Here is a 26199-nt window from a genome sequence, read left to right as displayed (position 1 = left end):
GGAGCAGTAGGCGAGTCAGGAGAGGTCTGCTGTGCCATATGGGTAGCTCCCTGGCTGGCTGAGGATTGAACTTGTGCTGCAGAGGCTTCGGGAAGCTTCACAGTGCTGTGCTTAACCCCTTGCACCACCAGGGAGGGCCCAAAAGTTTTTAATTTTAATGAAGTCATATTTGTCCATTTTTTCTTGTATTGATATACTTTTGATCATATCTAAGAAATTACTGCTTAACCAAGGGTCATAAAGATTTACCACTGTATATTTCTTCTAAGTATTTTATAGTTTTAATTACTATATTTAGGTCTTTGATCCTATAGGAGAGGAAAAATAACGTTCTACTACCTTTCAAGGTTCTTCACTGACATCTTCTGTAATAAAAAAGATTAACAGAAGAAAAATGAAAGTTTAATGACATGTACGCTTTTTGCCTATATGGGAGATATCCAGGAAAACTGAGTTACTCTCTGAAATTGACCAAGGTACCTTAAAGACAAAGACCTTGTTATGCAAATTATGTTCAATTTCTCCATTAATATGAACATCTACAAATTTAGAGAGGGAGGCACCCTTACAAAAATTTCCCTTACAAATAAAACTATCTCTTACAAAAGAAAACCTAGAGTGTTTTCAGGGATTTTCCAGCTTCATAGAAATAAGCAGCTTAAAAAACAAAAACAAAACAACTCAAGATAATCCTTGTATCAAAGAAATATATTTTAGATTCACCAATTCAGCTCCCTTTTCGATTCATGATTTTATCTTTTTCTTTTGATAATTATATTTTAACATAACCAAATTCAAAGAACTGAGGAGCCCAAAGGTTTTTAATATAGTTTGATTTGAGTCACTTACAGACATAGAAACAAGAAAGTAAATGACTTGATAGCATGAAAGAAGGTAAACTATGGTAATACTTATATGAGAAAAGAACATGGCTAACCTTTGATATTTCAGTTTATTTTTAATTGGGTTCTTACATTTTTAAGATATTACAAGCACAAAAATTACAAGGGCTTCCCTTCTAACTTCACAGGGGTTAAAGTACAGGGGTGTACTTAACAGCTACCACCAGCCACTGCAACATGAGTTCAATCCTCCACCAGGGAGCTACCCACATGGCACAGCAGACCTCTCCTGATTCGCCTACTGCTCCTCTCAGCAGTGTATTTCGATAGATCTGCCTGTTCTGCTCCCCACTCTGTCCCTGGTGAATCCTCTGATCCTCTGCACCTCTGGCCTACACCCCAATTCTTCTATCCATAAATAAATAAAAATCTTTTTTAAAAAATGTAAAAAAAGTTTAAAAATACAGAAAAACAGAAGAAAGTAGAAAAGGCTCTGATAACTTCACCATTTAAACAATGTTCTTAGCAATATTTTATTGTTGAGACTGTAACGCAGAGTCAATTCAATACCATTTTCTTTACTTATTCTAACCTAAGCACTGAAATCTCTAATATTTTCCTTTTTTAAATATCTTAATTGGCTGTGTCCCTTTACATTCTGATTTGCCATCTATATCTTGAAATACAAATATTTTTGCCCATGACCTTTACTTTTGTCTCTTCTTTTTCAGCTGCATAACTCCACTAATCAACAGGCTCGTCATTCTCATCAAGGTCCAGCATTTCACAAATGAGCAATGTCTGAGTTCTCCAACTGTTCTCTCTAGTGCAATCTCATTCACTATTTCCCTGACCTTCTGCCATGAATACCTTAACCTCCCCTTGCTTTTGGTATGTCTACTCTCCCAAGGATTCCCATTCTTTTTTAACATGTGTTTCTCCTGAAAAGTTCTTATGTTCTCTCCTTGTGAAAAGTTGGCATCTGTGAAGCCATTTTAAAAACTGAGCCGGCGGGGGCCTCCCTGGTGGGCCCAGGGGTTAAAGACAGTGTTACCAAGCTATCGCCAGCCACTGTAGCACAAGTTTGATCCCTGGCCAGCCTTGAAGCTACCCACATGGCACAGCAGACCTCTCTGGTCTTGCCCGCTGCTCCTCTCAGCAGTGTATTTCAGTCAGTCTGCCTGTTCTGTTCCCCACTCTGTCTCTGGTGGATCCTCCCCCCCCCACACACCTCTGGCCTATACCCCAGTTCTTGTGTGCATAAATAAATAAATAAATCTTTAAAAAAAATCAAGCAGGGCCTCCCCGGTGGCGCAGCGGTTGAGCGCTGGGTTGCGAAGCTGCCTGCAGCCTCTGCAGCCGGTTCGATCCCCGGCTGCTCCCCGGCCACCAGAGGAGGGTCCCACATGGCGCGCAGACCTCTCCTGCCGCCCGCTGCTCCCCTCAGCAGTGTACTTCGGTCCTTCTACCTGCTCTGCTCCCCGCTCTGGCTCTGGTGAATCTTCTCACCCTCCCGCACTTCTGACTGTACCCAGTGCATGTATAAACCAAACAAACAAATAATAAATAAATAAATAAGACATGCCTCTAGAAAATTAAAAAAAAAAAAATCAAGCAAATAATTGTTTGAGAACTGATAATTATTGGCTTTCCGTCTAGTCAGGTCTCTTTTTAGAGAATAAATAACCTATTCAATACAGATATAGTTTAAGCCCATGAACACTAATCAACTCTTTAATCATTTACCTTCCTCCTTTTGTTTCATAAACCCCTCTAAGTTTATCCCCCCCCAGGGGTACTTTCTATGTTTCCTACCTGAATTGATATACCCTAAATTGCAATCAAGAAATGTGATGTTTTTTTAATTGCCACCTGAAATCTAGGTTGACATTAATCTCCCTCTGATTTATCTCACTGGTGAGTTTCTAGCAAATTAAGTATCTGCCGGGTCCTGAAGAAATCTAATACAAACAGCTTTCAAAACCCGTGGGCTTACATGCCGTGTACAGTGGTATATGTGCTGTGCATATGCACTTCTACAAAATCCGCAGCCACCTTCGTTCCAGGTAGAGGCATCTCGAGGGAGAAGCTTCACAGCATCTTAGGTGACTGATTGGTAAAGGCAAAAGAACTCTTTGTTCTTTTAAACACCCTGGCCACAAAACCACAGCAAAGGAACAGGATGTTTTGTTGCCTGAAAGCCTTTGAGAGAGTCATCTTTCTGGCCAACATCTGAGACAGTTGCCCCCACAAAAGGAACCTGCTTGTGCTCCCACAGCCTAAATGACCCAACCCCACCCCCATATCCCCAAACACACACCAGCTGCACCCACCTCTTTTCCAGAGCTGTTGCCAGATTGTTCCTGGAGCTGAAAAGTCTCTGTCTCCAATACGTCTCCAGAAGATGGAGTCACAGAAGGAAGCAACAGCCTTCCCTCTGGAGAGTGTTTTGAGACATGTGTTCCCGTGGACTCATTCACTTTATGGTGCTCCAGGTCCAGGGACTGCGGCTTGGTGTCCTCCCTCTGTGCCTCTGCTGATGGAGCAGTATCTTCTCCAGGGGAGGAGTTGAAACCTCCCTCACCTCCAGGCAACAGGCCCCAATCCATGTCCTCAGCGCTCCCTCGGGGCTCCTGCTTGCTGATGGGCTGCACCAGGTCCTGCTCCTGTTCAGTGTAGTCATCCGGGTATTCAGACATCTCCGCTAGGCCCCAATCTTGGCCTAGAAAGGGCAAGTCCTTTCTGATGTCCTCAGGTGAGTCTCCCCAGATGCCAGATGGGGAAGCTCTGTTCAGCATCATTTCCCCGTAGTCCAGCAGCTGGGTGGGCCTCTGGGCAGGCCTGACCACAAACGTGAGATATGACCTGAAGGGGCGCATCTTCTTAGGTTCACAGTTTGCTTTGTGTGGGCAGCTCACCAGGTAACAGCGCCCTTCAAACCACCAGGCTAGGTCACAGCTGGACAGGTCACAGCAAGCAACCGTGCAGTCCACCACGGGGGTGGTTTCAGGCACCCGCATGATTCTGGTGGTTTCCAAGTTAGGTAAAATGACTGCATTGGAATAAGTCCTCCCCTCGCTGCACTGTGCACAGGAACAACCTGCAAACAAGGTGGGCTCTGATGAGCAAGAGAAAAGCAGCTATCACAGCTGGCAAGCAAATAACAGCATTTGGTAGAGAAAGTCTTTTCTTTCTCCTACCGTCCATCCATCAACATACCTGTCCACACACCTGTCCCTCCTGTCCTTCCACCCAGCCATCCTTCCATTTTACCCATGTCTGACTAACCTTCCACACGCTTCATACAATGCTGCTCCACTTAATCAACAGAAGCATCCTTTTTCTACTGCGCATTGTTTTAATATTTATAATATCTTGCTCCTCCTTACTCAACATTCAGTTATAAAAATGATTCCAGAAATAACATCCTATTATTTTTGTTTACTGAATTTTTTTAAAGATTTATTTATTTAGGCATACAAGAACTGGGGTACAGGCCAGAGGTGTGGGGGGTGAGAGGAATCACCAGAGACAGAGTGGGGAGCAGAACAGGCAGACTGACTGAAATACACTGCTGAGGGTAACAGCGGGCAAGACAGGAGAGGTCTGCTGTGCCATGTGGGTAGCTTCCTGGCTGGGGATGGAACTCGTGCTGCAGAGGCTGCGGAGAGCTTCATAGTGCTGTGCTTAACCCCTTGCGCTACCACAAAAGCCCACACTGAAATTTTTTAATCTCACTGGCTCTCCTTATGACAGATCAGTTGACAGGGAACTATCAAAGGAGATAAAAGCTTCTCCCTAATACAGGTCTATAGCTAACTAGCTTTCATCAAGTCTAAATAATGGCCTAGAAATGCTGCCAATCGCCAGCTGCAGCAGATATCAGGGCAGTGCCATGCAAGCATGTCTCTGCGGATGCAGTGAGATGGGCATCAGCCCATGACAAAAGGACAGAAACCCAGGTCCTTGGAAACTTCTAGAGTAATGTGTCATTGCCTGAAAGCCTCGTGCAGGATCACTTTCTTTGAATTCTTTTTTATTTTTTACAAAAGCGTCTGTGATATATGGAAATAAAAATAAATTGAGAAGCACTGTGTGAGGGTTCTCTTGCAGAGATGAGAATGGCATGAGATCTTTTTCCTAGCGAAGACCCATCACCGATCATTGTTTTAACAACTGTTACCTTTTTCATAGTAACAGAGATTACTTCTAACTCTAACGAAGAGAATTCTCTTATATTTCTAAAGAAATGGTTCCATATAGTACAAGAATCATTTAATTTTAACTGTACACACACTGTGGTTGTTATAAATGTTTAAGAATCACTCAATGGGGGCCTCCCTGGTGGCGCAAAGGGTTAAGCACAGCACTGTGAAGCTATCCACAGCCTCTGCAGCATGAGTTCAATCCCTGGCCAGGGAGCTACCCACATGGCACTGCAGACCTCTCCAGTCTCGTCCACTGCTGCTCCCCTCAGCAGTGTATTTCAATCAGTCTGCCTGTTCTGTTCCCTACTCTGTCTCTGGTGAATCTGCTCACACACACCCTCCACCCCACACCTCTGGCCTGTACCCCAGTTCTTATATGCATAAATAAATAAATCTTTAAAAAAAAAAACCACTCAATGCCAAACATTGACTCTATAGGAATGTCTAATTGGTCCAATTTAATAGGAATTAGATAAAACGGATATGCATTTTCTCATCAATGAGGTAGCAATTCCATTTTAATTCAATAGAGATATTTTCTCAAGTGCAAATATATCTCTAAAAATCACCTCAATAGATTTTGCCTTTTATTTCCTAAAGAAAAGCTTAATCTTGGACATGGGGAACTTGTGAAGCTCCTGCTGAACATAACAGATCTCTAACCAAGGTCAAAGAGTGTAGAATAGAGAGATAGGTCATTTCCAATTCCCAGCTCTGCTCTCAATAATACTGCCCTTGTTTGCAAAGATACCACTACCTCCCTGAGCAGCCTTTAAATGAAGAGCCAAGATAGAAATTACTCTCAAATGCAGACACTAGGATATGCCTTATTTGCTTTGAAAATTCATTGGGTCACCTTTGGACAACATAATTCATAAAAGCTGTTATGTTTCATTTCTGTCTCTGGCTACCAGAAAACTCAAAAGCCAACTTGTAAAACTGTATGATAGAAACCACTGTACTGGGTAAAACCTGTGATATTTTTTTTTAATAAAAGATTTATTTATTTATGCATACAAGAACTGGGGTACAGGCCAGAGGTACGAGAGGGTGAGAGGATTCATCCGACAAAGAGCGGGGAGCAGAACAAGCAGACGGGCCAAAAATGCTGCTGAGGGGAGCAGCGGGCGAGACAGGAGAGGTCTGCTGCGCCATGTGGGCATCTACCTGGCCAGCAGGGAATTGAACCCGCACTGTAGAAGCTGTGGACTGCTTCACAACCCCCTGTGCTCCCAGGAAGGCTCAACCCCCTACGCTCAACCCCCTGTGCTCCCAGGAAGGCCCAAAACATGTGATTCTGAGGCAAGTAAATTGTTAGAGGAGGGAAAGGGAGACTTCACAGCAGAAGCCTGCAACACACAACTCAGCAATTTTCTGTTAGGTTGGAAGTGGGGACCTCCATACACCAACCAGGCTGTTTATTTTTTCTTTTCAAGATTTATTTATTTATGCATACAAGAACTGGGGTACAGGCCAGAGCGGTGGGGGTTGAGAGGATTCACCAGAGACAGAGTGAGGAGCAGAATAGGCAGAATGACTGAAATACACTGCTGAGGGTAACAGCGGGCGAGACAGAAGAGGTCTGCTGCGCCATGTGGGTAGCTCCCTGGCTGGGGATGGAACTCATGCTGTAGTGGCTGCGGATAACTTCATAGTGCTGCCATCTTAACCCCTTGCACCACCAGGGAGGCCCCCAACAAGGCTGTTTAGATATATATATGGTCACAAACAAGACAACAGACCAAAATGGAGTCACTTATGCTAAGTTCCACTCTTATGCTAAGAGTCCAAGCTGACTCTCCCAGGAAGGAATCTTATACCAGCATTCCAGAATCACCTAATCAGTACCAGTCAGGTAATCTGCCTGACAGATTCCTGCCATTCCTAAAAAAAATGGCCCTACAATAGCCAACCTGTTTTTTGTCTACTATAACTTCCTTGTTCCAGCTTCCTTCTGCCTATAAAATTCATTTTGTATAGTTCCCTCCAGCTCCTTTCTACTTGCTAGACTGGATGCTGCTGGATTCATGAAGTATTGAATAAAGTTGGTGAAATATTTAAAATTTGCTCAGCTGAATTTTGTTTCTTAAGCTGAGATCACTTTTTTTTTCAAGATGTTACTACTCTTTATTATTGACCTGGCCCACTTATTATTAAGCTGAATAACGTTCAGAGTTCATTTTGACTGAAAACTGTGAAAAACAAGAAGTGTTATTTTCTCAGTGTCAAGGGAAAAACATCAAGGACATAAAAATTTACTCCTAGATTGTACTGAGAAATTAATGGAACTTAATCACACCCAAAGTATTTTCTAGGTTAACTAATATTAAAAGGTGATGAATTTTCTTTGAAACCACAAATACTATCTGCATATACATGGTTTTGAGAGTAATTGAATATGTTAAGTAACATACAACTATAACTGAAAAATAATGCCATTATTTTAAATGTAAAGGAACAGATCCTTGAAAGATCAAAATAAGCCATGGGCTATAAGGCTGGTTTTAACGATTACCTTTAGTTTAAACAATGTGACCACAATGACTAGGCAAGTAAGGCAAATACTTAGCAAGAATCGCAAGATGCAGTTTGCAGTATACCAGGGGATATTGCAGGGGAAGTGAACTGGACTTGAGGGGTAATCACACTCATTAAACAATCAGGCAACATCATGACATGTTGGTTTACAGCATCAAAAGGGTCCATTTAGAGGGCCTCACTGGTGGCACAAGGGGTTAAGACTCAACCTATGAAGCTATCCGCAGCCACAGCAGCAGGAGTTTGATCCCTGGCTAGGGAGCTACCCACATGGTGCAGCAGACCTCTCCTGTCTCGCCTGCTGTTCCCTTCAGCAGTGTATTTCTGTCATTCTGCCTGTTCTACTCCCCACTCTGCCTCTGGTGAATCTTCTCACCACCCCCCACCTCTGGCCTGTACCCCAGTTCTTGTATGCATAAATAAAAAAATCTTTAAAACAAACAAACAAACAAACAAACGGTGCATTTAAGTTTCTTTTTTTCTAATGATCAGAGGTCCTATGTTACCTCCAGTCTCTTTGTTACAGGGCAGGGAGAGGAGCACCCAGACCCTGCAAACCTGCCTGCTCTAAATAGGTTCTGCCATCCACCACATCAACACGAAATATATGAGATTTTAATGGGAAGGAACTTTAATATAATTAGGAAACAATACAAAAAAGGCAAAGAATCTAGTTTCTAAATCAAGCATCCAAAGTTACCATCCCCTCGTGGGTAAAAGTCCATCCATGTGGGATCGGCCCAGAACAAGGCCCCAAAGCCTGCCACAAGTCTAAAGCATCTTCCAGTGGGGACCCCCAGAAAAGGGTCAGAAACAGTCAGACAAGTCTGGGAGGAAAAAAGCAAAATCAAAATCAGGACAAAACCTGCCATTGTCACCTCCCCACGGGTCTCACCCACATCTGTGTCACCCCGTCCACGACCAAAAGGCAAGCGTAGTTTCTTCACGTGTCTCTCTGCTCCATGTGCCTCCTCCAGGTCTACTTTTGGCTCCATCCTGCTTCCCTCCTTCCTCAGTCTCCTGTGCAGCTTCTTCTCTCCCTGCTCAGCTCCACCCTCCTTTTGGGTGGGGCAGGACACCTGGAACCTCCCCCTTTCCTGGGGACCACCCTGTTACATCTTCATTGTTTCTTGTGTGAGATCCATTACAGAATGGGAATGACAGCAGTACATGATGTCACTTTGTAGAGGTGTTTAGTTCACAGAGCAGCATCCTTGGGTTACCTCTGAGAAAAGTTTCATCAGAGCTCCCCTTTCAGCAGCAAGCGGCGAGTTTCTCCACGAGGCAGAGATGTTTAGTTATATCAAAAGGGCGGGTTTATTATTTTTTTTAAAAAAGGAAGGGAAGTAAAGGATGCTTGCACGGACACAAGCTGGCCCTAAAAGGGGCAGGTTTGTTAAAAGAGGCGCCTGTAGAGTCCCAGGCGGGCAGCCCAGGGAGCAGAACTGCCTCTGCTGCTTTGCAAAGGGAGGGTGGTGATTAGAAGGCCCTGCACACGCACAGGCAGGAGGGGCAGTTGCATCTTGCCAGGGAGGGGACTGCACTGACACAGTCTTCTTCATTTTGGGAGGGGCTCATCCCTTTGTGGGATTGTTAACTGCTGTTAAATTAATTATTTCTAGGGTTGGAACCTAAGGAGTTCTTCCATTTTTGGTTTGGCTAGGTAGATTTGAAAGGCTCAGTGATTCTGTCACAATGGCCCTCAATCTCCATATCCCCCACCTCTGCTCTGTGCCTCGGATACTTTCTGTAGTTTGTTTAATGACTATGTTAATCGCTTCTACCCCCACCTCCAGCTTGTGGCCTTGTTGAGCCAGTTTCTGGTCTTGGGATGCCTCCTTCTCAAATTTTCTACCCGCCTCCATCAGTACAAAGCTTTATCTCCCAAATCTTCCAAGCCAAAAGCACATAGCATCTTAGAGTTTTCTTTCAGGATGCGGAGGTTGAGGTCCACAGTAGAATTGCTATGACAATCTTGACAATAAAATCTTTGATAAGCTGGATAACCAATTCCAGGTGTCCCAGCAGAAAAGGTAAGTGTTGAGATCCATTCAATTGGCACACAGGAAGCCAGACGCAGGGCGCTGTCACTTGCCAGGTGTTGTCCTCAGGACACTAAGCACAAATGGGCTGAAGCTGATAACCTCAGTCTGAAAGGGAACTGCTAAGCAAATAAAATCTTCCCTGTTTCCTGCTAATGAGTCACAGGCCCGGTGCAGTAAATAATGCAAAGTAAGTGTGTAAATAACAAGTTGGCTTCCTTAATAAGCATATCTAAAGGAGGTGACATTTTAACAGGGTCAGACCACTGGCCAGGCTGATTGATCTCCCAGGCCATCGGATATTTGCATTTTTCCCTCTTTGGTCAAGAACTTTTGTGCTCACTGATCGATGTTATCCATGTCAGATAGTTGTGTATAAAAGAGACCCTTTGTCTCTAGATCATGCTCAGACCTCTAGGGCTGCCCAGGTCTAAGACCTGATGCATGAATAATAAAGCTATTCCTGATCTCAGAATTCCTGAAGTACCGCTTGTTCTTCCCTTGCCTGGGTAAAAGGCTAGAATTTATTGCTGCAATAGGTCAAGATGCTAGAGGTGTCTGACTTAAGGACACCGACTGCCTTAAGCAGATCTCAATGCTGAATAAAGAAGTCTGAGGAGGGGCCTTCCTGGTGACGCATGGGGCTAAGTCTCAGCAGTATCAAGCTATTGGCAGCTCTTGCAGCACGAATTCGATCCCTGGCCGGCCAGGGAGATATCCACACGGCGCAGCAGACCTCACCTGTCTCACCCGCTGCTCCCCTCAGCAGTGTATTTCAGTAGACCTGCCTGTTCTGCTCCCCACTCTGTCTCTGGTGAATCCTCTCACCCTCCAACCCTGTGCCTCTGGCCTACACCCCAGATTTTATATGCATAAATAAAATAAATCTTTAAAAGAAAAAAAAGAAGTCTGAGGAGCTGAGAGTCCCTACTAGTGAACCATTCTTTTGGGCCAAGTTGCCATGCTTACTTCATAATCTATTAGGCTCACTCAAGTTAGTTCTTGAAGAGATTAGAGAAAACTCACCTATGTTAATGCTGTTAATCAAGAAACTGAAACCTGGGGCCTCCCTGGTGGCACAAGGGGTTAAGTGTCAGCACTATGAAGCTATCAGCAGCCACTGCAGCATGAGCTTGATCCACAGCCAGGGAGGTGACCCACATGGCGCAGCAGACCTCTCCTGTCTCACCACTGCTCCCCTCAGCAGTGTATTTCAGTCATTCTGTTCTGCTCCCCACTTTGCCTTTGGTGAATCCTTTCAGCAGCCCCTTCCTGCACCTCTGGCCTGTACCCCAGTTCTTATATGCATAAATAAATCTTTAAAAAAAAGAAACTGAAACTTGGTCAAGCTGGAACCCCCTCTCCCTCCCCAAAAGAGGCATCTATCTGGGCTTCTATCTGTACTGCAGTCTAGGAGACACAGATCCAAGAAGCCCTGAATCATGTTCCAAGTCACCTAGGAATGGAAGGGCCGACATACACATAGGAAAGGCAAGTTAGTTAGTGATGAACATAATCTAGTTTACAGACATACTGATTTTCAATGGCATACACCTGAAACATAGATGTTATAAAGCAACGTTACTTCATTAATTAAACAAACAAAGCAAACAACATATAACACCATATTAGCAATAAGTGGACGGGAATAGGCCAGGAAAGAAAAAGCAGGATAGCTCTCACTCTGCTCCACTCTGCAAATTAAGCTTTATGGAAGTGGAGTTATGATTAGTGCAATAATGTGCAAATTAGGTGAAGTCAGTCAAACAGTAATTGGTTGAAATATTTGTCCTGTCAAATCAATGTCTTTGGCTAGCCGGCTTGGTTTCAGTGTCTTCTGGGAAGTGGCCATGCCTAGGTGTGCTTGGGTGGACCTGGATGTGTAACAGGGTGGTCCCCAGGAAAGGGGGAGGTTCCCTGCCCCACCCAAGGGAGGGTGGAGCTGAGCAGGAAGAGGAGAAGCTGCAGAAGAGACTGAGGAAGGAAGCAGGATGGAGCCAGGAGACCTGGAGGAGGCGCATGGAGCCTAGAGACACGTGAAGAAACTGCGCTTGTCTCTTGGTCGTGGACTGGGTGACACAGATGTGGGTGAGACCCGTGGGGAGGTGACCATGGCAGCTTTTATCTTGATGTTGATTTTGCTCTTTTCCTTCCGGGCTTGTCCAGTTGTTTGTGACCCTTTTCTGTGGGTCCCCACTGGAAGATGCTTTAGACTTGTAGCAGGCTTTGGGGCCTTGTTCTGGGCCAATCCCATTTGGATGGACTTTTACCCACGAGGGGACGGGTAACTCTGGATGCTTCATTTAGAAACTAGACTCTTTGCCTTTCCTGTATTGTTTCCTAGTTGTATTAAAGTTCCTTCCCCTTAAAGTCTCCTATGTTTTGTGTTGATGCGGCGGATGGCAGAACCCATGTAGAATAGGCAGGTTTGCGGGGTTTGGGTTGCCCCTCTCCCTGTCCTATAACAGATTGACCTTCCAATAGCCTCCTGACTGTTTTGGTTACCCAAATTTGGATGGCTCATTCTGCTTTCTTACTTCTTTTTTTTAAAAGATTTATTTATTTATGCATACAAGAGAGCTGGGGTGCAGGCCAGAGGTCGGGAGGCAGGCAGGGAGGGTGGGAGGATTCACCAGAGACAGAATGAGGAACAGAACAGGCAGATCTAGCGAAGTACACTGCTGAGGGGAGCAGCAGGCAAGGCAGGAGAGGTCTGCTGCATCGTGTGTGTCAGCTCCCGGGCTGGAAATCTAGTACTGCAGTGACTGGTGGTGGCATGATAGCGCTGAGACTTAACCCCTTGCACCACCAGCGAGGCCCATTTTTATTTCTTTTCAGTATGCACTACAAACCCCTAGCCCAATGCACGTACATAGTAAGCACACCATAATTACTGACAAATCAATGGAATCATTGGTTAGTATGTGGTCAAGGGTAAATAGAGAGAGAAGACAGGCAAACTGTCTGGAGGTCAACAACTCAGGCATTTTGAACTAATGGAAAACACCTCTCAAGACAAAAAGGAATGAGGGCCTCCCCTGGTGGTGCAGGGGTTGAGCACTGGGCTGCAAAGCTACCCGCAGCCTGTGCAGCGCCGGTTCGATCCCCAGCCACCAGCGAGGGTCCCACATGGCGCGCAGACCTCTCCTGCCGCCCGCTGCTCCCCTCAGCAGTGTATTTTGTCAGTCTGCCTGTTCTGCTCCCCGCTCTGGCTCTGGTGAATTCTCTCACCCTCCTGCGCTTCTGACTGTACCCTGTGCTTGTATAAATAAATAAATAAATCTTTAAAAAAAAAAAAAAAGACAAAAAGGAATGAAATGTAAGGATTTGAGAGAAGGGGGGAAAGAGCAGCAAACCTTCACAACAGTAATTCCCAGGGTACAGGGGCCATTAAGCATGGAATAAAGGAATATTTTGTTTTGCACACGAGGAAATGATGAATTTAATAAGATCAATAGATCAGGTGGGGGAAGAAGCTACGGGGAAGGACAGGTCTCATTTTCCAATGGTAGCATCTTCTGAATCGAACAATCTAAAACAGTGCTTCTCAAAATGTGGATGCTTCACAATCAACTCCTGGTACTTGCTCACTCCTGAGCCACACTCTACAGGAGTTCTGCTTTGCTAGGTGTGGATGGGCCTTAGGAAAACCAAATTTTAAAAAGGGTCACTATCAGATAAAACTTGTTATGGTTTTACCACACTTTGACAAACCCTGGACATGAAATAAGTTTCCTGGACATATCTGCACCCTCAGTCCACGGTAAGTTCAAAGGGGCTTGGCCAAGCAGTGGGGCATGTATCACCAGAACTGATGCTTACCCATGATTTTTTTTTAAAGATTTATTTATGCATACAAGAACTAGGGTACAGGCCAAAGGTGGGGGGTGGTGGTGGAGGGGGGTGAGAGGATTCACTAGAGACAGAGCGGAAAACAGAACAGGCAGATTGACTGAAATACACTGCTGAGGGGAGCAGCGGGCGAGTCAGGAGAGGTCTGCTGCGCCATGCGGGTCATCTCCCTGGCTGGGGATCAAACTTGTGCCACAGTGGTTGCGGATTGCTTCATAGGGTTGCTACTTAACCCCTTGCACCACCAGGGAGGCCACTCACCAATGATTTTATGCCAGGGCATGTCCACTATAAGCAAAAAATATATGAAAATAAAGATATATGATGCTCGATCATTTGCTTCCCATAAAGATCTACTATGCAATTTTTGTATACAGTCTCCTAGTCTATATGAAATGAGATTTTATTTCTCCCAAAATAGTTATGATAATAAAAGAAAACGTTTCCAGGCAACTACTCATGCATGAGCTCTGCTTGTCATACATGTAAGAATTCTATTGGAAAGCAAACACACAGTATCTTCAACTCCTCAGGTTGATCTGAGTTGCTGAAGCTAAAGACAGGAAGCTCGGGTGTGACACTGTTACAACATTTCCTACCTGCAAGGGTCACCAGCAGCAGCAACGAAGAAAGTGCACTTGCAGGAGGCGCCATTCCACTTCACACAGCGGGAGGCCACAAGTTTCTGAGTCAGGCTTGAGAGGCCCTTGGTGCTACCAGGCTTCTTTGGATGCTTCTTGGGGGCCAGATTTGGCCTCCAGAACTTCAAAGGAAAAACAGAAAGGAGACAGGAGGGTGAAAAAAGAGTAGGTAAATGCAGAAACCTACAGTTGTTTTTATCATTTATTCATGTCAATGGGAAGACTATCCTGAAGCAACAAGGGGTTATTTTAGGTACATCATCCACTGGAAGTTTGTTCAAACGGCAAGTATTGTCCCTAAAAAGAGGCAAAGAGTTCATGCTTTCTCTCCGTATAAGCTCAAATCTATGGAAGATGGGGTCAACCCCAATATATTTCATGAATTCTAACACGCGGATATCTCACACTCGTGAATACCTCTGAAATTGGGATGTCTTCAATGGATCAAGCTCTGAACAGAAAATGGATGCACAGCATGCCCAGTGCCAGTATATTGACTAGGCGGAACTGGCTTGAGAGGCTTGGAAGGAAGACAGTCTGAAGCTCTCTATTAAATGCTGCAATCTCCCTGCTCTTGAAGGCAGAGTCAGACTCAGATGTCAACAGGTGAGTCAGCAGAAGCCAACAGGTGAGTCAGTAGAAATGCACTAAGATTGTGACTATGAATACCTTAAAAGTTTATATTCACTTACAGTTTCTTTTAACATATGCACAGGAATGGTTTATGATAAACATTTGCCCAAAGAAACCTCTTCCGATGTGGAGAACTAGAACGTAGGTGCTGTGGTGTATTAACAGGATTTTCTTCTTTCTTAGTGATCTTTCAAAGAATGCTTCATCTTAACAATCACTGCCATCTCAGAGTCATTGAAATATAGAAATATCAGCACTTTATTTTTGCCTGGCACTTTCTTCAGCGTGATCATCACAACAACCCAGGTAATATTATTATCTCTGCTTTAAAAATGAAACTGAGGGGCCTTCCCTGGTGGCACAGCAGTTGAGTGCTGGGCTGCGAGGCTGCCCGCAGCCTCTGCAGTGCCGGTTGGATCCCCGGTCGCTGGCGAGCTCTCCTGCCGTGCCCGCTGCTCCCCTCAGCAGTGTGTATTTCGTCAGTCTGCCTGTTCTGTTCCCCGCTCTGTCTCTGGTGAATTCTCTCACCCTCCCGTGCTTCTGACTGTACCCCAGTTCTTGTATAAATAAATAAATAAATCTTTAAAAAAAAAAAAAAAAAGAAATTGTGGCTCAAAAAGATTCATGAATTTGCTCTAGCCTGAGGGACCAGTAGTGAGAAGTGTGGATTCAAATACAGATGGTCCCTGACTTACATGGGTCAAAAAGCGATATCCATTCAGTTGAACCTATGCTTCAAATTTTGAATTTTGTTCTTCTCCCAGGCTAGTGATATGCTTATAGGATCTCTCTGGAGGTGCTGGAAAGTGGTAGCCTCGGTCAGTCATGTGATCATGAGGGTAAACCCATACTCTAAATACTGTTTTTCACTTTAAGTACAGAATTCAATAAATTACAAGAGCTTTTCAACCGTACTATAAAATAGACTATGTATTAGGTTATTTTACCCAACTGTAGACTAAAGTAAGTGGTCTGAGTCTGTTTACAGTGGGCCAGGCTAATCAAGAGTATTTAGCTGGTAGGTGTATTAATTGCATTTTCTTTTTTTTTTTTTAAAGATTTTTTTTATACAAGAGCTGGGGTACAGGCTAGAGGCTCAGGAGGGCGAGAGGATTCACCAGAGATAAAGTGGGGAGCAGAACAGGCAGATGGACCAAACGCATTGCTGAGGGGAGCAGCGGGCGTGACAGGAGAGGTCTGCCACGCCATGTGGGTATCTCCCTGGCCTGCCAGGAATCGAACCCGTACTGCAGAGGTTACAGACAGCTTCACAGCGCTGCACTCAACCTGCTGCGCCACTGAGGAGGCCCCCATTAATTGCATTTTCTACTTAAAATATTTTCAACTTATGATGGGGGGTGTAACCTCCTCATTAGTCAAGGATGATCTGTGTATAAAAAGGGCTTCCAGGAGGCAGCACATCTAGACAAAGTGTTTCTTAATGAGTGTGCATTGCAAGCTGGTATATTATGATAAACTAGATTTTAGTTCCAGCTCACACCACTGACTCTCCACCCCCACTGTTTCCTCCCTCCCCATCTACACATGCTCACCCTTTTAGGAGAGAACAAGACTTTTCACCTTCCCTGCCCCACCCCCCTTTGCAGAAGTATCTCAGTATATTTAGAAATTTACAAGATTACTAAAGATGATAAAGAGTGGGGAGCACCCCAAAGAGGCCTTCCCAATAGTTCTTCAAAATGATGTGGCAGGACTACTAAAATGGACAAAAAGACTAAATGCAAGAGCAAACACAGCATTCTAGGGATGAGGGGTGTTTGTAGCTGCTAGATCTTGCTGTTGAGTCTTTTTTTTTTTTAAGATTTATTTATTTATGCATACTAGAGCTGGGGTACAGGCCAGAGGTGTAGAGGAGGAGAGGATTCACTAGAGACAGAGTGGGGAACGGAACAGGCAGACTGACTGAAATACACTGCCGAGGGGAGCAGCAGGTGAATCAGGAGAGGTCTGCTGCACCATGTGGGTCAACTCCCTGGCTGGGGATTGTACTCGTGCTGCGGTGGCTGCAGATAGCTTCATAGTTCTGTGTTTTAGCCCCTTGAGCCACCAGGGAGGCCCCATCTCGCTGTTGAGTCTTCATCAACAAACAGATCACCTGGTGCCTCCTGTGGACCTGCCCTGACTGCTCTCATTGGCCACATGGAACAGGGTTGCTGCTCAGCCTACGACCACCACTAGCCAGTGCTGTGAGGAGAAAGGAGCACCTCCAAAGGCCTAGTGTTAATGAGCTGACTTACACAGGAAAGGAATGACAGTGAAGGGGACCTGAGGTAAGATAGGGAGGTCGGTGAGATATGCCAGGATATGCCAGGATAATAAAGGTCATCAGGACACTGGCTTCAATATGACCTAGTAGAGAATATAAATATTTGGTAAGAGTCCCATAAGCCTCATGCCTAAAACCCCAGAGGAAAAACACCAGGTGGTATAAAGTTGGTCACTAATAATTTCCTTTCCCTGCAGTGTGGTTTGATATGCAAAGTAGATAGTAGGGAAGACAATCAGGGTTAGCTGGTCAAGAATCCCATGGATAGGGGCCTCCCTGGTGGTGCAGGGATTAAAGTCTCAGCACTATCATGCTATCTCCAGCCACTGCAACGAGTCTGATTCCCCGGCGAGCCAGAGAGGTGACCCACATGGCACAGCCGACCTCTCTTGTCTCGCTCGCCCGCTGCTCCCCTCAGCAGTGTATTTCGTCAGTCTGCCTGTTCTGCTCCCCACTCTGTCTCTGGTGAATCCTCTCACCCTGTCCCTCTGGCCTGTACTCCAGTTCTTGTATGCATAAATAAATACTTTTTTTAAAAAAAGAATTTTTCACTCTGGGTTATGAAGACTTTCCTTTCTTATTATTCACTCTCTGAATCTCCCAGTTCTCTTCATAGACTCATGCCCTCTCTTGGGGCCACCTTTCGACACCTTCCTGTTGTTTTATGTCTTCAAAAAAGGGGCCACCTTTCACCACCTTTCTCTTCACAAAAGAAGAAGAAAAATCTTACAGAATTCACACAGAAAGCCTGCCTAGCTTCCAAAAAATTTGGATCAAGGTAAAGTTGAATCTGAATGGTTAAACAGGCCTTTGAAAATAAGGCTTAACAAGTTCAAGGCATCATAAATAGTACAAATCCATACAGAAACTCTGCATGGATCAACTTTATACCAGCAAAGGTCTGAAAGAAATATCCCTCCCAGGGTGAGAAAAATTTTTCTCTTCCCTTTCTTTTTTTCTTCCTTTTGTATCTCTATTTCCTAATTATTTTCCTAAATGGAACAGATCTAACCTTTGTATTAATAAAATACAATTATAATTTTCATTTTTAAAAAAGCTTTAGATAGCAACTTTTTAAAAAAATAGGGTCAAATGGGGCCTCCCTGATGGCGCAGGGATTAAGTCTCAGCACTATCAAGCTATCACCTGCCACTGCAACATGAGTTCGATTCCCAGCCAGGGAGGTGACCCACATGGCACAGCAGACCTCTCCTGTCTTGCCCACTGCTCTCCTCGGGAGTGTACTTCAGTGGATCTGCCTGTTCTGCTCCCCACTCTGTCTGTGGTGAATCCTCTCACACCCCCACACCTCTGACCTACACCTCAGTTCTTATATGCATAAATAAATCTTTTAAAAAAATAAATAAAAATTAAAAATTACCAATGTTAGTAATCAATACACCAAGGTCGCATGTTTTTTTTAAATTGAATTTAAGAAGAATTAAATTTAATTCTTGTTTGTTTAATTGAGGTATAGTAGTAATTGGTTTACAACACTGCGTATAATTTAGGTGAATGGGTTCACACCTCCACAGATGCATGTCACTCAACCCCCACCAACGCACCCAAGTCCTTTACCCCTCTCTGCTTTCCTTCTACCCCCATCCTCCCTCTCCCTCTAATAGCCTCAATTTGGCAGTCATTTTCCTTGGGTTTGCTTTGATTTCGTTTTGTCCTATTTTGGAGGCACATGTCCTGCTCCCCCTTGGCATCAAGAACCCCAATAAATTTCAACTGTTAGAGCTCCCACATGAGGTTAATTCAGGCAGGGACTCCCTCTGCACAGAAGACAGAGGGTGTGAGGTATGACTAGGGCTACCAGATTTAGCAAATTTAAAGATAATAGCATTCCCAAATAAATGTACATTTCAGGCAAGTCATTTTTTATTATGCAATATTTAGGCCATGTTCGTACAGTACATGAGCCTTGTCAGACAGCTCTAGTTATGAGAAAATGTCTAGGCCCCTTGAGGTTAGAATGCAGCTAGTACATGTCTCTCCCCAGAAGGTCTATGTAAGGTCGAGGACGGAGCAGAGATGGGGTTCAGGGGGGGAACGTGAAACTGCTGCCACCTGCATACTGGGAGCTGGGTTTGCACGGGCCCTGATAAGCAGTGTTGAAAGAACAACCAGTTCTGAGAGAAAAACTTCTTTGAAAAGCAACTTCAACTCTGCATTCTCCACCTCCCTCCAAGGCCAGACTCTGCTCTATAAAAGCTTGCCCTTATCCCACAACAGGTGTGATTTCTCCGACCCCCATGGGGGTCGGCGAACCTCCCTGGTGAGCACAATAAATTTCTTGCCTGTGAGAAACTTAGCCTGACTTTCCTTTTCTTTACCATGCCAACCCTTTCAGTCTACTCCCAAGGTCCTAGAGAAAAAGAGTTGATGCTTGTACTTCACTCATAGAAATGATAGTTTGACTAAGCAGTTTGCTGATTGCTCACTGATTTATGAAATTGTTTAATATAAGCACAATTTGTCCACAAGAGAAAGACCACAGGGAGTTACCATGGTTCAAGTGAAAGAAAGAACAAATGTGATGGAAAGACCTGAAAAACAAATCACTGAGCAAAAACGGGGGGTGAATTCACATTTAAGTTTCAATGTTACGAAGTCAGTAATCCCTATTTCAAAGAGAGAGAATTGCCATGGTCCTCTGAAATAAATTATTCCTCAAAGGCAGCTTTCATCTCAGCTGGAGCGAGTGTATGAAAAAAAATCTGTATGTGACAACAGATCCAGTATTTCTGGTAATTTCTTCAGAACTACCTTGTTTTGGGGTAAGGTTTGCCCAGAAATATCCTGCGGTGACTTGGAGGAAACATATCACTCACATATTCTCTTTGCATCTCACTGCAGTTGAGTTCTCTTCTGCTCTTGTAAAAAGTCACTGGAGTAACCAATAAACTCAGGTCAACAAAGTAAGAACAGCCCCAGAGCCCCATAACAGGCCTCCTGGACTGTGGCCAACTGCCTGTTAAACAGATTGGCTCAATCTGTTAGATTGAGCCCCAAACCTGCCTGCTCTAAATGGGTTCTGCCATTTGCAACATCAACACAAAACATGTAAGACTTGAATGGAAAGGGACTTTCATACAATTAGTAAACAATACAGAAAAGACAAAGGATATAGTTTCTAAATCAAGCACCCAAAGTTACCCATCCCCTCATGGGTAAAAGTCCACCCAAATGGGATTGGCCCAGAGCAAGGCCCCAAAGCCTGCCACTAGTCTAAAGCACCTTCCAGTGGGGACCACCAGAAAAGGATCAGAAACAACCAGACAAGTCTGGAAGGAAAAGAGCAAAATCACAATCAAGACAAAAACCGCCACTGTCCCCTCCCCACGGGTCTCACCAACATCTGTGTCTCCCAGTCGATGACCAAAAGGCCAGTGTAGTTTCTTCACGTGTCTCTCGGCCCCATGTGCCTCCTCCAGGTCTCCCTCTGGCTCCATCCTGCTTCCCTCCTTCCTCAGTCTCTCCTCTAGCTTTTTCTCCTCCCTGCTCAGCTCTACCCTCCTTTGGGTGGGGCAGGGAACCTGGAACTTCCCTTGTTCTGGGGACCACCCTGTTACAAAACCATGACAGGAACCAGTGTTTAAAAGTCCTGAAATAGCCTGGAAACTCAGGAGAGGAGTGTAAATCCTTCCACCATTCCATGCCCGCTCAGTCTTCTTTCTAACATCTGCCGATCTCTTGGCACTGTCTCCCCTATCCTGCCAGGAGTCCAAAAGCCAATTCTAAGAAGCCTTCCTCAGCTTTCCGCCTCCACACTGGAGTCACTGCTGCCTCCTCTGAAGATGTCCCAAGGCCACATTATCACCACAAAATAACACTGTATAATATACACAACAGAGAAACAGTTTACATTCAGCCTTTGCACACATAAACATAGGGCCTACGTTTACTCTGCTCATTTTTTGTTCAACAGTATAACAACATTTTATTCCTTGCTCAGGAAAACTCTAGTTTTGTGCTCTTGTGCATAGAATATTTTCCCCAGCTATTTTCCTATTGCTTCTCACTACTAATGCTAATGCTGGTATGTTCCTTTTTTTTTTTTTTTTTAAGATTTATTTATTTATGCATACAAGAGCTGGGGTACAGGCCAGAGATGCGGGGGCGGGGGCGGGGGTTTGAGAGGATTCACCAGAGACAGAGTAGGGAGCAGAACAGGCGGATGTACTGAAATACACTGCTGAGGGAAGCAGCGGGGAGTCAGGAGAGGTCTGCTGCGCCATGTGGGTTGCTCCCTGGCTGGCCGGAGATTGAACTCGTGCTGCAGAGGCTGCAGATTGCCTCATAGTGCGGTGCTTAACCCCCTGCGCCACCAGGGAGGCCCCTGGTATGTTCATTTTTGCATGTTATCACCTGACTACCCACTTGTGATTCTATTGGCTTTTCAGTTTTTTGAAATAGATATTTAAAGGCACGGTCAACTATGTTTTCATTTGCTGCTAATATAGCTAATGAATCTTATAAACCATTTTTTATAGTTCTTAAGTTTTATGTGCACTTCTGAGAATAATCTAAGTGCATCAAAATCTTAGGGGTACACAAGAGCACACATACATAAAAAAGCACAATTAACATTTGCAAAAATTATTGCATAATGCCCCTGATACTTTACATACAACAGTTTTAATCGTCAGCCTCCCCAATTGCATATTATTGTCCCCATTTTATAGTCTGAGATGTCCAAGAATTGGAAACTAATTCAGGAGTCTAACACCACAGAGTAAGTTCTTTCCACTATTCTGTGCTGCCTTATGTGTCTCTCTCCATTTAAGAAAAAAAGTTTTCTTCCAAATTTACAAAAGCAATAAATGTCTACTATAGAAAATCTAAGCCATTAGGTAGAGCAAAATGAATGACTTTGTTTTATTTACCAGCCAATCCCTGCCTGTCACACCTCCTCTTGGCCAAGTGACTCAATCAGCATCTTAAAACCTAGTACCCCACCACCTTGCTGTGAGCCCCAAGAGCAAGACTTTGGTGGCAAAGATATTCCCAGCAACTAAAAGAGGACTTGGCCCTAAGTCAGAAGCTCCAATTTGTTGAATGAACACATGTACAAATAAGTAAAGGGAAAATTTCCCCTTCAGTAAGAAAAAGTTAGCTAATCCACAATTTGTGGATTCAAATTATTATGAGTTTTAATATTAACTTAATCACCTTACTTCTTTTCTTACTTTGGGTTTTCTTTTTTTTTTTTTAAAGATTTATTTATTTATTTATTTGTTTATTTATTTATTTATTTATACAAGCACTGGGTACAGTCAGAAGCATGGGAGGGCGAGAAAATTCACCAGAGCCAGAGCAGGGAGCACAACAGACAGATCGACAAAATACACTGCTAAGGGGAGCAGCAGGTGCAGCAGGAGAGGTCTGTGCGCCATGTGGGACCCTCGCCAGTGGCCAGGGGTTGAACCAGCGCTGCAGAGGCTGCGGGCAGCTTCGCAGCCCAGCGCTCAACCTCTGTGCCACCATGGGAGGCCCTTTAGATTTTATTTTCATACATGCAAAAGATATAGGTACATTATAGCTTTGTTAATAATAAAAGAGTGGAAACAACCCAAATGTCAATGTCATTCGATATTGATACAGTTTTAACAAATTATGATTTATCCAGGACATGGAGTACTATGCAGCTGTAAAAGAAAATTACACACACATGTTATTGTATGTGTTTTTGCTACTTTATACATATGTAAACATACATGGACACAACACATGCAAACATATATTCAAATATACTACATATGCACACATAGTCTTGTGTAATACACATATTAAATAATTTATGATAACATACAATGCATGCATGAATGTTCTATTGTATATAATTATATTAACATATAATAATATTAACATATCATTAATAATATATGTTATACATACGTAGATGATATATACACAGACATACTGTTGAAAGATCTTCATATATTAAGTAAAAAAAAAAAAAAAGCTAGGTCAGTGATGACAGTGTGTAACATACGGGAAGAAGACAGGATTCCTGGGGCCTCCCTGGTGGTGCAGGGCTTAAAGCCTCAGGGCTACCAAGCTATCGCCAGCCACTGTGGCATGAGTTCGATCCCCGGCCAGGTAGCTAACCCTCATGGTGGAGCAGACCTCTCTGTCTCACCCACTGCTCCCCTCAGCAGTGTATTTCAGTAGACCCACCTGTTTTGTTCCCTACTCTGTCTCTGGTGAATCCTCTCAACCCTGCACCTCTAGCCTACACCCCAGTTCTTGTATGCATAAATAAATAAAAATGAATCTAAAAAAAAAGATGATAGGATTCCTATCTGTAGTATCTGCAAAATGAAATCATGCAAAATTGAAATAAACTAAGAGAAGGGATGTATGCAGAGAGACAAAAATAGAAATTGAGCAGGTGGGAGAGAGGAGTGGGAACACAGAATACGTTTTTAGATATTTTTACTCTAGGTAATGTTAACTCTTAACATTTGAATTAATCAGTTTTAAAGACAAATAGTGCTACAAAACAAGTTTCCTGTCCACCTTCCCAATCCCAACAAGTACTCTGAAGGTGCAACTAGATACTTTCAACACTTCTTTCTAGCACTTTCCACCACCTTTTAATTTACTGTTTATATCATCAATTCTTGAGTTTTCATTTCAAATAATCTCTTTTGTGCCTTACACAGACACACAGGTACCTTCCCTTCCCTACATTGTCCTTTTTGGCTTCATTACAAATGTTTATTCCATTTATATTAGCGTGTCAGAGAGGGAGTCCCTTCATGGAGAAAAGAATATAACCAAAGATCTGAACTTCAACTGGAACGACTTCAAAATAAAAAGCTTCTGCACAGTAAAAGAAACTATCATTAAAACAGGGGGCTCCCTTGTGGCACAACGGGTTAAGCGCAGTGCTGTGAAACTGTCCGCAGCCTCTGCAGCATGAGTTTGAGCCCCCGGCCGGCCAGGGAGCTACCCACATGGCACAGCAGACCTCTCCTGACTCACCCACAGCTTCCCTCAGCAGTGTACTTCAGTTTATCTGCCTGTTCTGTTCCCTGCTCTGTATCTGGTGAATCCTCTCACCTCCCACATCTCTGGCCTGTACCCCAATTGTTGTATACATAAATAAATAAATCTTTAAAAAAAAAAAGAAACTATCATTAAAACAAAAAGTTACCCTACCGAATGAGAGAAAGTATTAGCACACTAGATCTAACAAGCGGCTGATATCCAAAATCTACAAAGAACTCACACAACTCAATGAAAACAAAGCAAATAACCCAATCCAAAAAACGGGTAGAAGGACTAAATAGTCAATTCTCCAAAAAAGACATGCAGATGTGTTACCAGGCACATTAAAAAATGCTCACCATCAATTCTCATCAGGGAAAGGCAAATCAAAACCACATGAGATGCCACCTCACACCTCTGAGAATGGCCCATATCAGAAAGACCGCAAACAGCAAGTGCTGGCAAAGGTGTGGAGAAAAAGGAACCCTCATATACTGCTGGGGGTAAGGTAGACTGGTCCAGCCTTTAAGGAAAAGAGCGTGGAGGTTTCTGAAAATGAGAAAAGTAGATCAACCACAGGATCTGGAGATCCCTCTTCTAGGTTATCTACCCCCAAAACACTAATTCAAAAGGATATCTGCATGCCTGTGTTCACTGCAGCACTATTTACAACAGCCAAGCTATGGAAACTAAGTGTCCAAGAGCAAATGGGTAGAGAAAAAAAACAGTGGTATATGTACACAATGGAATATTACGCAGTTTGAAACAAGATGAAATTTTGCCATTTGCAACCACACAGGTAGAACTGGAGGAGATTATGCTAAAAGAAACAAGTCAGAAGGAAAAAGACAAGTGTCGGGTGATTGCCCTCATATATGAAAATATAGAGTAACGAAACAAAGGAACAGACAAAAAAAACTAAATCAAAACCATTGCTAGAAATCTGACTGTAGAACTGAGGCCACCAGAAGGGAAAGGTTTGGGGGGAGGGTTAAACACAAAGGGCGGAAGGAGTTCAATGGACTATGCTAGAGGATTATGGGTGTCTGGTGTGATAACTTACATTTGTAATGTATATGTTTTACATTATTTTTACAGTATTTTTTTTTACAAGATTTATATATTTATGCATACAAGAAGTGGGGTATGGACCAAAAGTGGGGGCTGGGGGTTGAGAGGATTCACCAGAGACAGAGTGGGGAACAGAACAGGCAGACTGACTGAAATACACTGCTGTGGGGCACAGAGGCCAAGTCAGGAGAGGTCTGCTGCGCCATGTGGGTATCTCCCTGGCCAGGGATCAAACTCGTGCTGCAGTGGCTGCAGACAGCTTCATAGGTTGCGTTTTAACCCTTTGCGCCACCAGGGAGGCCCTATTTACAATATTTTAAATCAGTGTTTCTACAATAAATATAATCAGTGCCCCCCCAAAAGAAATAATAATAATAAAACATCTGAGTTTCTCATCTAAGTATGACAAACTGCTCCTAAGGACAGCAATGTCTTCTAGAAGGACTACAAGGCCAAGGAAATAATTGTCAGTGAGTAACTTTCCCAGACCTTCCACAGAAAACATTATTTGCTGTTGTGAACATTTTGTCTTAAGTCATGCTAACTCTTAAAATACTGTTCAGAGAAAAGGCTTTACAAAAATCATTGGTCTGAAAATGAAGGATATTTTAAAAATCTTACCAGTTAATATAAAATGTTTGATATGATCCTCTGAGGTAGTCTGCAAAATTCACTGCATGCAAACAACATAAAAGCTCGATTTATCTTGATGCTTTTAAGATAAATAATTTACTAGATAATGTCTTACTGCTGTAGAATTTTTAATAAGGTTTTTATGATAGCCTATTTTCTGAAAACCCATACACAATGCCAAGATTTTTAAAATAGTTTATTTTCCACAAGAGTTTACTTTATATAGAGTTTATTATATTCTTCATTAATGAGTCACTTGTAATCATATGTCTTTCTTTTAAAAACTTTGGTCCTTCTTATGGCTAACAAAGTCTCAGTTGGTTGCTTTTTTAGTTTTCTACATACCTAGCATCATTTTTTCCCAATGTAACAATGATACTGTAAATTGTTTCTCAGTAAGTGAAAATCATCATTCATATTTTGGAGAAATAAATAAAATGCTAAATTAAA

At 43.4% G+C, this 26199-nt stretch overlaps 1 protein-coding gene across 4 annotated transcripts in view; it reads right to left on the bottom strand.

Moving 5' to 3' along the window:
* KIAA0319 overlaps positions 1-14136 on the bottom strand; it is a gene marked incomplete at both ends in the record, with an annotated part of 68881 nt that extends 54745 nt beyond the window's left edge. For all 4 annotated transcript variants that reach the window (XM_084228829.1, XM_084228831.1, XM_084228830.1 and 1 more), the window contains 2 exons: positions 3176-3942; positions 14082-14136. In XM_084228829.1, the coding sequence (XP_084084955.1) occupies positions 3176-3942; positions 14082-14136 (822 nt within the window). The remainder of the gene's footprint in view (positions 1-3175; positions 3943-14081) is intronic.
* Positions 14137-26199: the final 12063 nt, after the last annotated feature.

Source organism: Talpa europaea, assembly GCF_964194135.1.
Source record: "Talpa europaea genome assembly, chromosome: 2".
Taxonomy (NCBI): Eukaryota; Metazoa; Chordata; class Mammalia; order Eulipotyphla; family Talpidae; genus Talpa; species Talpa europaea.
The sequence above is the reverse complement of the archived record's forward strand: the minus strand, read 5'-3'. Positions and strand labels throughout refer to the sequence as shown.